Source organism: Diplotaxodon limnothrissa, linkage group LG17 (genome assembly GCF_057381915.1).
Source record: "Diplotaxodon limnothrissa isolate DT_005_m linkage group LG17, D_limnothrissa_male_GT1.1, whole genome shotgun sequence".
NCBI lineage: Eukaryota > Metazoa > Chordata > Actinopteri > Cichliformes > Cichlidae > Diplotaxodon > Diplotaxodon limnothrissa.
In genome coordinates, this window is record NC_140612.1 from 6,116,709 (window position 1) to 6,129,865 (window position 13,157).

Below are 13,157 nucleotides of genomic sequence, written 5' to 3' on the forward strand. Positions count from 1 at the left end.
GAACTCATGCTATGGGTTCCATTGCAATGGAACTGATGCTGTTGCATAAAACATATCGTGGCCTCCTGCAGCTGCTTTAAATGCATTCTTTTTTGTGGTGAAGAAATATTTTCAATGCAATCAAACAACATTACACTGGAAGTTAATCTGTGTTTATTTTGATGTTGTCTCTCCTTGTCTGTGACACAGATATGCTGCAAAACCTGAGTTCAAGGACAATAAAATGAAAAATAATTTTCAGGAGTGTTATGTTTCAAAAATGTCTTTCAGGTGTATGACTGCTGAAGTAAAACAAATACTGCCTTTAAAAATAAACAGGTATAACTGTGCCTTTGTAACAGTGTAAGTTAGTTTTTCTCAGCAACAGAAGATTGTCATTGATTATAGTGTTGAATGGTTACTACTGAAAATGTTTTTCAGTAACCAAAAACATGGTGCTTCTATTTCCAAGCATTATCCTGAGTTTAGTTTTATAAGGAAAATATTTTAGCACAGTTTAGCAAATATGTGTAGTTTTAGCTTGCTTGGCTAGTATTTTTTTACATTACCAAAGTAAACACTTGGACAGATTTTTCATTATTTATCTTTTTATTTATTGCTATTCCAAAATCTGTTATACATCGCCATGGGGTGATAGTGGCTCAAGAGTTGACAGTTCATCTTGTAATCGGAAGGTTGCCAGTTCGAGCCCTGGCTCCTACAGTCTAGGTCGTTGTGTCGCTTCACCTGTTGCCTACTGGTGGTGGTCAGAGGGCCTGGTGGTGCCAGTGTCCGATAGCTTCGCCTCTGTCAGTGGGCACCTGTGGCTACAATGTAGCTTGCTATCACCAGTGTGTGAATTGGTGGATGACTGAATGTAGTGTATAGCGCTTTGGGGTCCATAGGGATTAAGTAAAGCGCTATACAAATACAGGCCATTTACCATTTTACCATTTACATTATGGCTTATAAAAGAAGTTGGAAATTGGATGCTCCAGTTCACCTTTCTCCTGAGAAGAGCTTCAGACATCTGTGCTTGTGGAGTTTGACAGAGGATGGAACAAGGTAAGTATGTTCAACCAGCTGAGCCATACTTGGGTGCATAAATAAATGACAGACATTTACTTTCATCATTGCAGTGTGACTCTGTTGGGTTGCTGTCACATAATATTTTGTTGATTTTAAACAGATTCTTCACAGGAGCATCAGTCTGGTCTGGTTCTGCTTTAGCAGGCCTGCACAGCAATTTTTTTAGTTTTGTTTTGCTAGCATCTTTATTATACAAAACAAATTTCTTTCACAAAATAGTAAAAAAAAGAAAAAGGTTCCTAAAAAGTTTTTGCTATATAGTTTGCTTTATTTTCTCTGTAACCTCAAAATTTTCCTTTCTTCTTCTACTGTACCCACCCATGAGTTTTTTTGTTACAGAAAATTACATGCTAAATTTATGGGACAAACACCATAAGTTGGGGGCTGTTTTATGAAGTGTTACCAAGGCCTCTTACAACCCTAACAGCGCAGTGCTTTCTTGGCATACACCAATACAAATATTGTATTGGTGTATGCCAAGACTTATTTTCAAGCCTGGGCCTGGGATCCAGTTTCCGCAGGCCCAGGCTTAAAGCCAAAACCCAAAGCAAGGAGCTGGTCACTGCCATTAGTCTGTTATCTCAGGTGGCCTCAGCAGAGACGTACTGGTTGTAATCCATTTGAAATCAGCTGTGTTTCTGCTCCTAGGCTCTTTGGAGACATGTCAAACACAAAGATGTATTTGGTTTGTGAATGAATGGACATCTGTGTACCACAAATCTTTCTCAATACAATTGTATAACTGTGTTAAACCATTTAAACATTCTTAATGACAGCTGAGAAATGTATTGTTTATAGAATACACCTCCAAAATACAAAAATTCAATCATTGACTTTTGGTCTGTTATTTTGCTGTTTGCTGTTGCTTTTCTGGGTGATTGTAACGTGTACTTGGGCCAGTCCCTAGGATGCCTCTGTCCCTGCAGCAGGCCTCAGTCTCCCCCAGCGGTCAGGTAGACCTCCAGAACTGTTTTTGGACCTTCTGTGCTTCATGGCTTGACTTGCTCTGTCTCGTCACTGTTCCCACGTTCTTCTCTGTGTTTCATCCTTTGTGTCTCCCCAGTCTGTCGTGTGTTTCCATGTTTGTTTATCCCCATCTTAGCTTCAAGCTCGCATGTCCTTACCTGAGTCTCAGTGTTCGTGCTACTTCTTCTTTTATTTTGTTAGTCCTAGTCTCATGTGCATTTTGTTCAGTTTTGCTTCCCGTGCCTTGTTAATCTCCAATTGTGTTCCTTCTGTGTTCCCTCAGAATATATATTATCTCTTGCTATTTGTCAGAGCGTGTGTTTGTCTTCCTCTGTGTCTCTCAGGTTGTGTGTGTCCAATGTTTCTCAGGTTCTCCCATTTTCCCCAGTTTAGCTTTTCTGTGTAGTTCCTCATTTCAGTTCGGTTTTCTTATTTTGTACTGTTTTGAATAAACAGCTCACCTTTTGTTAACGTTCTGTTCCTGCCTACATTGTCATTTGGGTTGAATATCTTCTTGTCCATGTCCAGTATAGCTCTACTTTAATCATTTCGCTTTAATGATATTAGTTCCTAACGTATTTAAGAACAGCTGTGATTGACTAAAAATATCAAAAACGTCTGTTCCATGTTATGGACTTTTTCATGACAGGAGATCCATATGCTGAAACAGTTATCATTATCATGAGGATCACGTGTTTCTGCTAAACTGTAAAAACATATTAAAACATATTGCTGACTATGGCTTGGAAAATAATATGATAAATCTAATTTCTTCACTTGTGAAAGATTATTTCCTTTGTAACCATCCAAACCATGAATAATGTCACAATTAATGACAGTTAAATAAATAACACAACACAAATTACCAACAAATTTACCCTACAATTCATAACCAGCAATGGTCTGTTTCCTAGCTAGGTAGTTTAAACTAAAATGGCACACATTAACATTCTGTTTCTGCTCCACACCAAGAAACAAACAATGGAAAAGCAGGTTGTTAAAGGGTTAAGAGCAGTTGTTGTTTTTTTAACCTAAGCTGTCATACATCTGATGGTATGCTTTCTTGGAACATAGCACAGTTATTTTTATTTCACTTTGTCTTTGGCTCAACGTCTTGAAGATGCAAAGATAAACACAAGGCTTCCATGTAAATGTTTGATGGTATTCTGAGATGGATAACTTACACTCACAAAGAACACAAAGTGAGTTTTCAAAAACGGGCAAAACATTGTTCAAATAAATGAAGTTTCTGAACATCTTTTAAATCAAATTATATGTTACAGTAATAGATTAATAAATTTCTTAATTCATCCAATAATTCCTCACTTTATACTACTTAATGTGCCGATCTGTGGGAGCCCAACAAGCAAGTAGCAAGCTATTCTAATACCAGGAGCTCCCTTTTCAGGTGTGTTTACACACAATGTGCAAACATTGTGTGTAAAAAATATAAAATGTAACACAAAATGTAACACATTGTGTGCGGGAGTGAATGTGAGTGCGAATGGTTGTCTGTCTCTGTGTGTTAGCCCTGCGACAGACTGGCGACCTGTCCAGGGTGTACCCTGCCTCTCGCCCTATGACAGCTGGGATAGGCTCCAGCGCCCCCCGCAACCCTGAAAAGGATAAGCGGAAGCGAATGGATGGATGGAGGTTATCAGAATGAGTGCATAACTGGCTGTTTGGATGGCTCAGTGAGTTGTGAGCTTAGTGCCACATATTTGTCCACGTGAACATATTTGTGTCTTCAATTCAATTTGTTTAATTCAATTCACTTTTATTTACATGGCACCAAATCAGTCGCCTCAAGGAGCTTTATATTGTATGGTTGACCCTTGGCTAGTTCCACAGAAGAGGGGCCTGAAAACTGAAGGCTCTGCCTCCCATTCTACTTTTAAATACTCTAGGAACAACAAGTAGGCCTGCAGAGCGAGAGCGAAGTGCTCTAATAGGGTGATATGGTACTACAAGGTCATTAAGATAAGATGGGGCCTGTTTATTTAAGACCTTGTATGTGAGGAGCAGGATTTTGAATTCAATTCTGGATTTAACAGGAAGCCAATGAAGGGAAGCCAAAACAGGAGAAATATGCTCTCTCTTTCTAGTCCCTGTCAGGACTCTTGCTGCAGCATTTTGGATTAGCTGAAGGCTTTTCAGGGAGCTTTTAGGACATCCTGATAATAATGAATTACCGTAGTCCAGCCTGGAAGTAATAAATGCATGAACTAGTTTTTCAGCGTCACTCTGAGACAGGATATTTCTAATTTTAGAGATGTTGCGCAAATGGAAGAAAGCAGTCTTACATATTTGTTTAATGTGGAGTCAACAACACATTTGGCATACCTACAGAAATATAAACCCATGGACACATGATTCCTAATGTACATTATTGTTTTAACCCTTTTTCTGGCAATAATTCTGGTTCTACAACATTGTTTTTGCCAAGTGATTGTATAATACAAAAGGCACAGAAGGCATGTTCTTTCATATTTACCTGACTTCACAACAACATACCCAGCTTTGACAGGTACAGTTTTTTTTGTTGTTGGTTGTTTTGTTTTTTTTTCGTGTTTCTTCATAGGAAATGTTATGTATTGTGATTGTTATTGAAAGACATAAAGCAGTATATAGTACTAGCATAAAGCATGAAGTAGTTTTTAAAACATGCTTAGGGCCTGTAACCGATGTCCATTGGCATTGTGTGTAGATTTAGTGTTTTTGTCTTTAAAACTTAACATTGACATTTATGTATTTCAACTGTAGAAGATAGCAGGTTGGGTTTTTTCTGTTTTAATGTTGTTACTATGCATTTCAGCATCCAAATCAATGTTCCGCATTTGAATCAACAACAAATATTTGCTGCTGAAAGTGACAATTTTGCTATTTAGGTGCTGTTGCTTGGTACTGATTCCTATGTATCAACAGGTAATTTGAATTTATTCTGTGACTAACATTCAACAACAATGGAAACACAATCATCGACAAACTAGAGTACCACCCTTGTAAGCATGAACAACTCTCTATGCAATTGTTCAGCTACAGTATGTGTTGTCTCATGTATTACGACGTAAAACTGCAGTTGTTTTCAGGCTGCTATGGTTTCTGGTGCTGCCCTTGCCTTACCTGCACAGTTGTAGGACAGATGGGAGACCACCGCTGTGTCCCATTATGCGACATGTTCAGCACAACTGATCTCAGCCATTGGGATACCAAATGTTATACCTCCTGCTGCCTTGGCCATTAAGGTTGGGATTCGATATAAATACGGCATCAAGTTAAATTTGTCAAAGAAATTCTTGTTAAAAATTTCTGCTGTTTTTTACATTCCCACAGTCAGAAATAAAGAGAATCAAGTATTAGTAATAGTTCAGTTCAGTAATAGTTAATTCAATCCAATCTTTTTAAAGGCACTTTATTTTTTAAGGTAAAGACCCTATAATAATAGAGAGAAAATGCCAACAATCAAATGACCCACTTTGAGCAAGCATTTGGCAACAGTGGAAAGGAAAAACTCATTTTGAACAGAAAGAAATCCATGCTCAGGCAGGGGCAGCTATCTGCCACAACCGATTGGGGTGATGGGAGGAAGGAGCTATAGCTGTAACTAATGACTGGATAAAGTGGTAAAAGTGTATAATTACCAAATATTTCTCTACAGGGTTCTATCTGTAAGGACATCATGAGTTCCTGTTTCTGTGTGTGGTGCTCTTGGTGTGAGATGCACCGTGAGTTAAAAATTCGCAAGAAAAGCACAAGTGTCATCAACATGCAGCCTGCACCAGTTAAGTCCACAGGCAAAGATGAGAGTCTGTTATGGCTTCATGCCAGGGTTGCTTTTCATTGGTGTGCTCTGTCTTTAAAAAGGCATTTGATTGAGTTTAACGATGTTTGGTGTGACTAAGTGAACTGGTATTTGGTTTTGACTTTTTTTTTAAAGAGCTGGTAAGAGGTTTGCTTTGATGATCTAAAGACAAGAACAATATGTTTTATTCATGCATATTTTTAATTTAATCCCTGTTTTAAAGATCTCTGACTCATCAAACACATTTGCAATAAATAAAACAAGAAACGGTCAAAGGCCTTACGATGGGGGATCAGACAAATTGTAACTCAAATCATTATCATAAATCTAACTTTTAAAGAAAGCAGAGTTAAAGTTTGTCTTTGCCTTAACTCATTCAGCATTCAGTCTAGGTTTACTTTGTGACTTTCAGTTTTCTTGTTTATGATTTGATAGAACAAAAAGATTAATAACATTTTTGAAATCTTTGTGTAGTTCTGTAACTTTTTTTCACGTGGTTTTTGTCCTTCATGTAAGTTTCTATCTTTCTGCACCGGCGCTCAACAAAAGAAGTTGTCAAATGAACTTAATAAAAGCATTTTTCCTTTTATGTAAAAATTTACAATGTAATTTTCCACTGTTTTATACTTTTGAATGAAATCCGTCCTGAGCATCGTGTTATATGTTATTTTCTGAATATTCAGAATATGTTATATCCTGTAAACAAGATCTCATGAGTCCCCAGTGTAGTGGCAGTGAAGTCAGCAGAGGCGTCTGAAATGTGTCACGACAAACTCAAGGCTACGTGAACATATTTGAGTAACAATGGAATGGAAATCCATTTTGGCTTCCACAGAAAGGTGGAAACTGCTTCAGCTGCTTTTGCAATCACTCACCTTCACACTCGACTCATTTTGATATCCTTGGCAAGACAAAAAAGAAAAAAAAACATATATAAAGGTTTTACTAATTTGTATCTTTTTAAAAAAAAAAAAAAAAAACTTTGGCAAAAATAATCTTTCCAATAATCTTCTTTCCAGACTCTTACTTTCATTTTATTTTCACTTTCTACTGTACTTTCCGGTAAGTATTTTTAAGTACAGAAGATTACACCCCTAATTTAGAAATGTACCTTTCAAATATTGGGGAAAGAAAACCCTTAAACCAGCTGTACTTTCCTTAACGGTAACTAAGGCTTGCGTATATGTTAGTATAAAAAATACAGAGTCCCAACATACATTTCTGTGTGATTTTATCCTTCAAATTGCAGCAGGATGAAGCAACAGGTTTGCTTTGTATATGTCATCATAACTTATTCATTTAACTACAAATTAATAGACATGTATTTAAATTAAGGAAAATATCAACAATCACTGTGTCAACTAAATGCTTGTACCCCCTCAAACCTGTGAGATTCCACATCTGCAAGAGTTGGTGTATTAAGTGTTCCAAAAGTAATTATTTTATTAAATGCAATTTTAAATGTCCTATAAACACTTACATCACACTTCTCAAAGGCTCACAATACATTGTTGCCAACTCTGTTTTTGGTTCAACAATCTTATGGTATATACCCCCATCTGCAGGTCATTAGTGGTAAAATATCTACTAAGTGAGAGGTAGTGGGACAGTGTGTGGGTTTTGCAATAGCAGTAAGACTGCTTAAGATGTAAAACTACTCAGTTTGCGAAGCACTCTAAAAAATATGATACCTTACAGCTATTATCTTACAAAAAACAGAACGATAGATTAATCACAGTTTGGAGAAAACATCCTGTAAATGCTGTATAGGCAGCACTTAGTAAGAGCTGTTTATTTAAATACATGAAATGATGTTAAGTCATTCTTTAATAACTGTTCAAGCCATATCTTTGCATCATTTTAATGAGACCGACCTAAGGACCAGTGATCTCTTTTTAGCCAGCTGTTCAGGCACCACTGTATCCAGCAGCCTCCTCACTAGGTCCAGGCGTCCTGTCTTGATCAGAACCCTCGATAACTCTGTAACCTCTGCCGTGTGTGTCGTATAAAGGTACCTCAGCTCAGCCTTCACTATGTCCTGAGAGTACAGCTCCTCTGCCTTGAGCACCCACATTTCCAGCTGAGTGATGACAATGCCAGGGTCAGGGTGTCCCTGCATGAACAGAGTCAGGAGAGCCTGTAAGAGGCAGCGCAGGGCTGTGGTGTCTCTGCTCCCTTGTTTCTCTAACTCCAGAGCTTTTTTGAAGCAGTCTACGGCGTTCTGCTCCTCGCCTTTCACGAGGAGGCAGCGTCCTCTGAGCACATGAAGTTCCGGTAAGCAGTCTCCCAGCTCAAACTTCAGAGCGTGAGACAAACTCACCAGGGCACTATTTATTGCACTCTCATCCACCAAAAGGCTCTCCTGGAGTGCATCTACACCCATGTAGTAGTATACCTGAAATGAAAAAGATCAACTTGAAAGCCTTGTTGGGACATGAAACACAGAATTTGACCAGCTTTGCACGTTATGCTTTTACCTGTGCCATCTCCAAATGTGTTCGAAGACAGGGGCGTACACCGAGTACTTTGTCTAAGTCTTTTCTAGCTTCAATTAGCTTCTGTCGGTCTGGGATTCCACCATCACCAAGCTTTGCCTTCTCGAGGTCCCCCATGTACAGGATTATATTGATCTACACAGAGAACATGTTGTCCAAATATGTAAACTTTTTACATGTACTAGCCACTTTAAACTAATACAGCTATTCTGGCCTTAAAAGGAGCTGTCATAGCAACTGACTTGATTAGTCGTAGCTACCTTGGCACGGGTGCAGTGAGCCTGCCAGTTGAGTTCTGGATCTGGCAGCACATTTAGGGCCATATTGCAGATCCCTGTAGCCATTTCATGTTTACCCAGCAGAGAGAAGACTCTGGCCAGAAGGTTCAGGATAAATGCATCGTCACTGGCCATATTTATGGCCTGGAAACACAGACAGAGCTGTTATTATCTCATCTTAAAAGGGAACAGTGCAGCAGTATTTCTTAAACCCATCCATCCATTCGCTTCTGCTTATCCTTTTCAGGGTCTGGAGCCTATCCCAGCTGTCATAGGGTGAGAGGCGGGGTACACCCTGGACAGGTCGCCAGTCTGTCGCTCATTGTTAAACCAAATGAGCAATTAGTAAGTGAGTGAGTTAATGACTTGTTCAGCAGTTTTTAGCTGAAAAAAACCTTCTGTTGTCCTAGTTAGATACATATTTTTCAATCTTTTGAACTGAAAAGTCTCAAATAAAAAGCATTTCACTCACTGGCCCTCATTTTAGGTTTGACAGCATTTTAACAGATAAAGGTGAATGGCTTAAACATGAATTGAGCTGAAGTTTGGGGAAGGCCTCGGAGAGGACTGGCAGCGGCTCCCGGGCCTGGAAGATCACCGTGTACTAAATAGAAGTGAAGAAGTGAAAGAATTGAAAAGGGGAGCGAGGGAGGGGCACAAAAACGAACAGCTTGTAGAACTGGGGGAACATATATAGGTAAGAACCTGAAGGAGCGTGTTCGGAGGCGAGGCCCCACTCCTGAAATTCAGATACTTTATCGCTAACAAAAGTCAGATGACAGGCTGATTGCAGAGGTTTAGTCCTAACAGTTTGAGGGAAAGTAATTGTTTTTTTCCCAGCTTGGTGAGAGGTGCATGAGTTAACTCACAGTTCCATAACAGGACAGAGGATCCGAAGCCGAGAAACCGCAGTCGTGTATGGACATGGGCACAGGGGAAAACTCCTTCTTCCTTTCTAACATGATGCCGACATAACACCAAGCTAGAGCTGATGGGAGAGATGAGAAGATTTGGTTTTTCAGCTTTTATTTTTTGTAAATAGCATGTACTTGAGGAAATAGACAAACGAACTGGCCTGTAGTTTTAACAAAATGATTTCAGCAACAAAAACTAGTAGCTCATTGATATGGATAATACACCTTCACCGACTTGCAATCAATAATAATAATGATAATATGATAATGATAATAATCATAATAATCATAATGAGACTGTTGGGACTATGTTGAATGTTTTTCTCTTGATAATAATCTTTCCCTTGTGCAATGATTGACTTTGACTTTCCAAATTGTTTGGGAATGACCTCTTCAGACTGACGCGTAGACAGAATTGGTTGTGTAAGATCATTGTAGACGTTCTTTTAGAAATATATAATGTCATGATCTAATATGTTGTGTGTTGTAGTTTTAATCTGAGACCTTTAAGGACCACATGCGGAACAGATTTGTATTTCTTTTTTCTCTCTGACTCCATGACTGAAAGCATTTATCATGACTGTATTGATCTGTCTTTAGTTAGTTTGTATAATCAGATTTTAAATACAAACACCTTTTTGCAAAATTTTGCACAAACTAATACATTTATAATCAATCTCTGATTATTAGAGTCTGGTGTGGCCAGTCTTCATGAACACCTTTAATTTTGATTTTTTTTTGCTGTACTGAAACTTGAACATCTGTAAGAACTGTGGATTAATTTCAATACAATACTGTCACATGTTTACCTTTGTGCTGTGTTTTCTCAGATTCCAGTGTTTCTTTCAGAAACTGGAGTCCTTTATTGTAGTGCGAAAGTCTGGAGTACTCAGAATCCTCTTTGGTCTTTACTATGTTGTCCAGCCTGCAGACAGAAAATAACTTGAATATTTTCACACTGTGTGGTGATAGTAATCTAAATCATATCACCCTGTACCTTATGTAGATTGTTGCCATTTTAAAATACCAGCTTCGTTTTTCCTCTATCGGTATCTGAAAAACAGCACCACAAGTTAAGTAATACCCCACTTAAATGCTCCCTACAACATGAAACAGTGATTTGAAAGCTCTTATCTGCTACTAAATTTGTGATTTTAGACTACAACAAAGTAAAATGGCCTCATTGTCTTCCTGTGTGTAATCTTTTGAGCATTGTCATATTCCTTCAGTTAATTCCAGTAGAAAAGCTAGAATGATGTGAATGCTCACCATCTAACCAGTCATTATATCAGTGCTCCGCTTTGTCTTTACACTCTGCAATGTGATTCTTGGCAGTTAACCATGTGTTGTCTCTTTATTTAAAGTATTCATATCTCTCACCAGGTCACCCCCATAATGCAGGGCTCTGTTGTAAAAAGACAGTGCAGTGTTCAGTCGCTCTCTCAAGTCGTCGTCGCTGTCCAGCTCTATATCGTACGGAAAGACGTAGGCCTGCTCGACCAGGCAGCGTGCAGCCATAATCCTGATCTCATCCTGAGACGCCTCACCGCCGTCTAAGCCCATGAGGTTGGACACTTTGTCCACACACTCCCCTGCATCCAGTTCTCGTCCCAGCTTGTCGTACACGTAGCCCAGGTTTGCCCAGGCATTCAGATTCCCAGGGTCCTCTTTGCAAATGCCCCTGAAAGGACAGAACACACAGACAGTGGGGCTTAGAATCAGGTCCAGATTAACATAAAGAGCTATCAGATCCAGGAGGCACTTAAAGACATTTCACACAGCATCTAACTAAAAAAATAAGAAATGGCAGCTGTGAGTGAAGTTGGAATTTTAACTATAGAATTACCAGCTACTGCAGTTATGACTATGTTGCAATGGGATAATTATCTTTTCTTCATTTTCTTGTATCTTGTACTGTGCAGTAAGAACTGATAATTATATATAGTGACATATTAAAAAAGGAATACCTGTGGATAGTTATAGTTGAAAAATTAAAGTTCAATGTATAAAGATGTATGTATTCATATATTTATTTATATGTGTTCACACTGTATAATCAAAACAGACATGTATGATGAACTAGCTAGGGGTAGGAATTAATAAGCATTTGCTTCCTCCCACTCTGTTTTGAACTGGGAGTGGTCAGCATTTTTTTTCTCCATGTGAATAGGATGGCTTTCAATGATTTCACCTTTATTAGTTGTTTTTTTTTGTCCATTATTGTTACTTATATGTTCAAAATATAGATCTGATTGATTCATTACGATAGGGGTGGACACAGACACCTGGCCAGGTAAAACTACCTGGCCAATTGCTGTGCCAGTTGAATGACACCTCCTGTTTAGTCTTTAAGTGAAATTTTACATAGCTTACATGAACAAAGTTCTCATACTTGCAAAGATATTTAATCTAAACTAATTTTTAGATTACTACTCAAACTAAGTACTCAAAGGACTAAGTGGTCTGTCCTTCACCCAACTGATGATGGATGGATGGATGGATGGATGGATGGATGGATGGATGGATGTATTGACAGAAACTGACATTTCTGTCACCTGCAGCTGTGAATAGTGCTGTCAGCCAAATGCTAACGTGTTAATATGACAAATGAGTATTTCTGATTTTCATTATTTACCAATTCTTCTTAAAGATACTTTTGACTTGTCTCTTGTCACAAAGGGTTATAGCAGCTAATACCACATAGTTTTGTATTTCTGGCTGGCATTAAACCAGTCTTCTGTTGCTTGCAGAAAAATGGGTTCAACTTGCAGCACCATAAATGTGTCGCTGAATCATACGATAATAAAAGTGTCAATAAATAGTAAAAATTGGACAATCGAGCGCCATTTTAATGTCTAAAGTCTGCAGAGAGCTAAGTTACTTGAATTAAAATAAAAATGTGTATGATGTTTTTTACACATATAAACCTTCTTCACAACCTTCACAAGGCAGCAAAAACAAAAGAAAGAAAAGAAAATGCCGTCAAGATCTCTGAAGAAATCATGTATTCACTGTGTATTTAATATCCTTCCTCTGACTCAGTGAATTTTCTGCATATTCTTCCTTAAAAAAAAGATGGCAGTGAATATTCACCTGAATATTTCCTCAGCAGTGTCCAGCTGTTCCAGGTTAAAAGCCAGCAGGCCCAACAGATTTCGCACAGCATATTGCAAATATCCAACTTCTGCTTCTAGCTCAGCTCGCAGGCTTTCCTGTCTTAAATAAGTGTCCCGATGTCTCAGCTTCACTGGCCCAGTAGGATCACAGTTAAGATTTAGATCCAGGTGGAAGTGACCAGGGATGTAGTCCATGTCCTCCATGAGAGTCTCAATGTCCTCTGTGTTTTCCCTTTCTGTGGCCTCCATCTTCTCTTCTTTAAGAAACGCTAAAAATGCTAAAAAATAATCTTAACCAGGGTAATGGTTAAGGTAGCAGAAGATCGTACCTAAGAACACACCTTGTCCTCTTTAGTCGACTTTCACATAAGTCACTCTTGTGCTCCAGGTTTGGACAGGTTGAACAGGTTGGGCTTGGGAGTGACTGGGAGTGGAAAAGAATGATAACTGAAGATAGTGTGAAGCTGTTGAAAAAATATGTTTGCCCACCTTTTTATTCTTATTGCACAATCAGAATT

The 13,157-nt window shown here is 38.5% G+C and overlaps 1 protein-coding gene across 1 annotated transcript; it reads right to left on the bottom strand.

Moving 5' to 3' along the window:
- Positions 1-7,691: 7,691 nt before the first annotated feature.
- On the bottom strand, positions 7,692-12,888 carry ttc22 (tetratricopeptide repeat domain 22). Its single transcript, XM_085376469.1, has 8 exons — positions 12,617-12,888; positions 10,904-11,204; positions 10,521-10,576; positions 10,333-10,448; positions 9,479-9,597; positions 8,592-8,753; positions 8,314-8,466; positions 7,692-8,231 (listed from the first exon to the last, which is right to left on the bottom strand). The coding sequence occupies exons 1-8, from the start codon at positions 12,886-12,888 to the stop codon at positions 7,692-7,694; spliced, it is 1,719 nt and encodes a 572-aa protein (XP_085232595.1).
- Positions 12,889-13,157: the final 269 nt, after the last annotated feature.

Coding starts and splice junctions, on each gene's coding strand:
- ttc22 (XM_085376469.1), bottom strand. CDS start 12,888: ATGGAGGCCACAGAAAGGGAAAACACAGAGGACATTGAGACTCTCATG. Junction 10,577..10,903: donor TGCATTATGGGGGTGACCTG/GTGAGAGATATG, acceptor GCTGTTTTTCAG/ATACCGATAGAGGAAAAACG. Junction 8,754..9,478: donor CTCTGTCCTGTTATGGAACT/GTGAGTTAACTC, acceptor CTGTGTTTCCAG/GCCATAAATATGGCCAGTGA.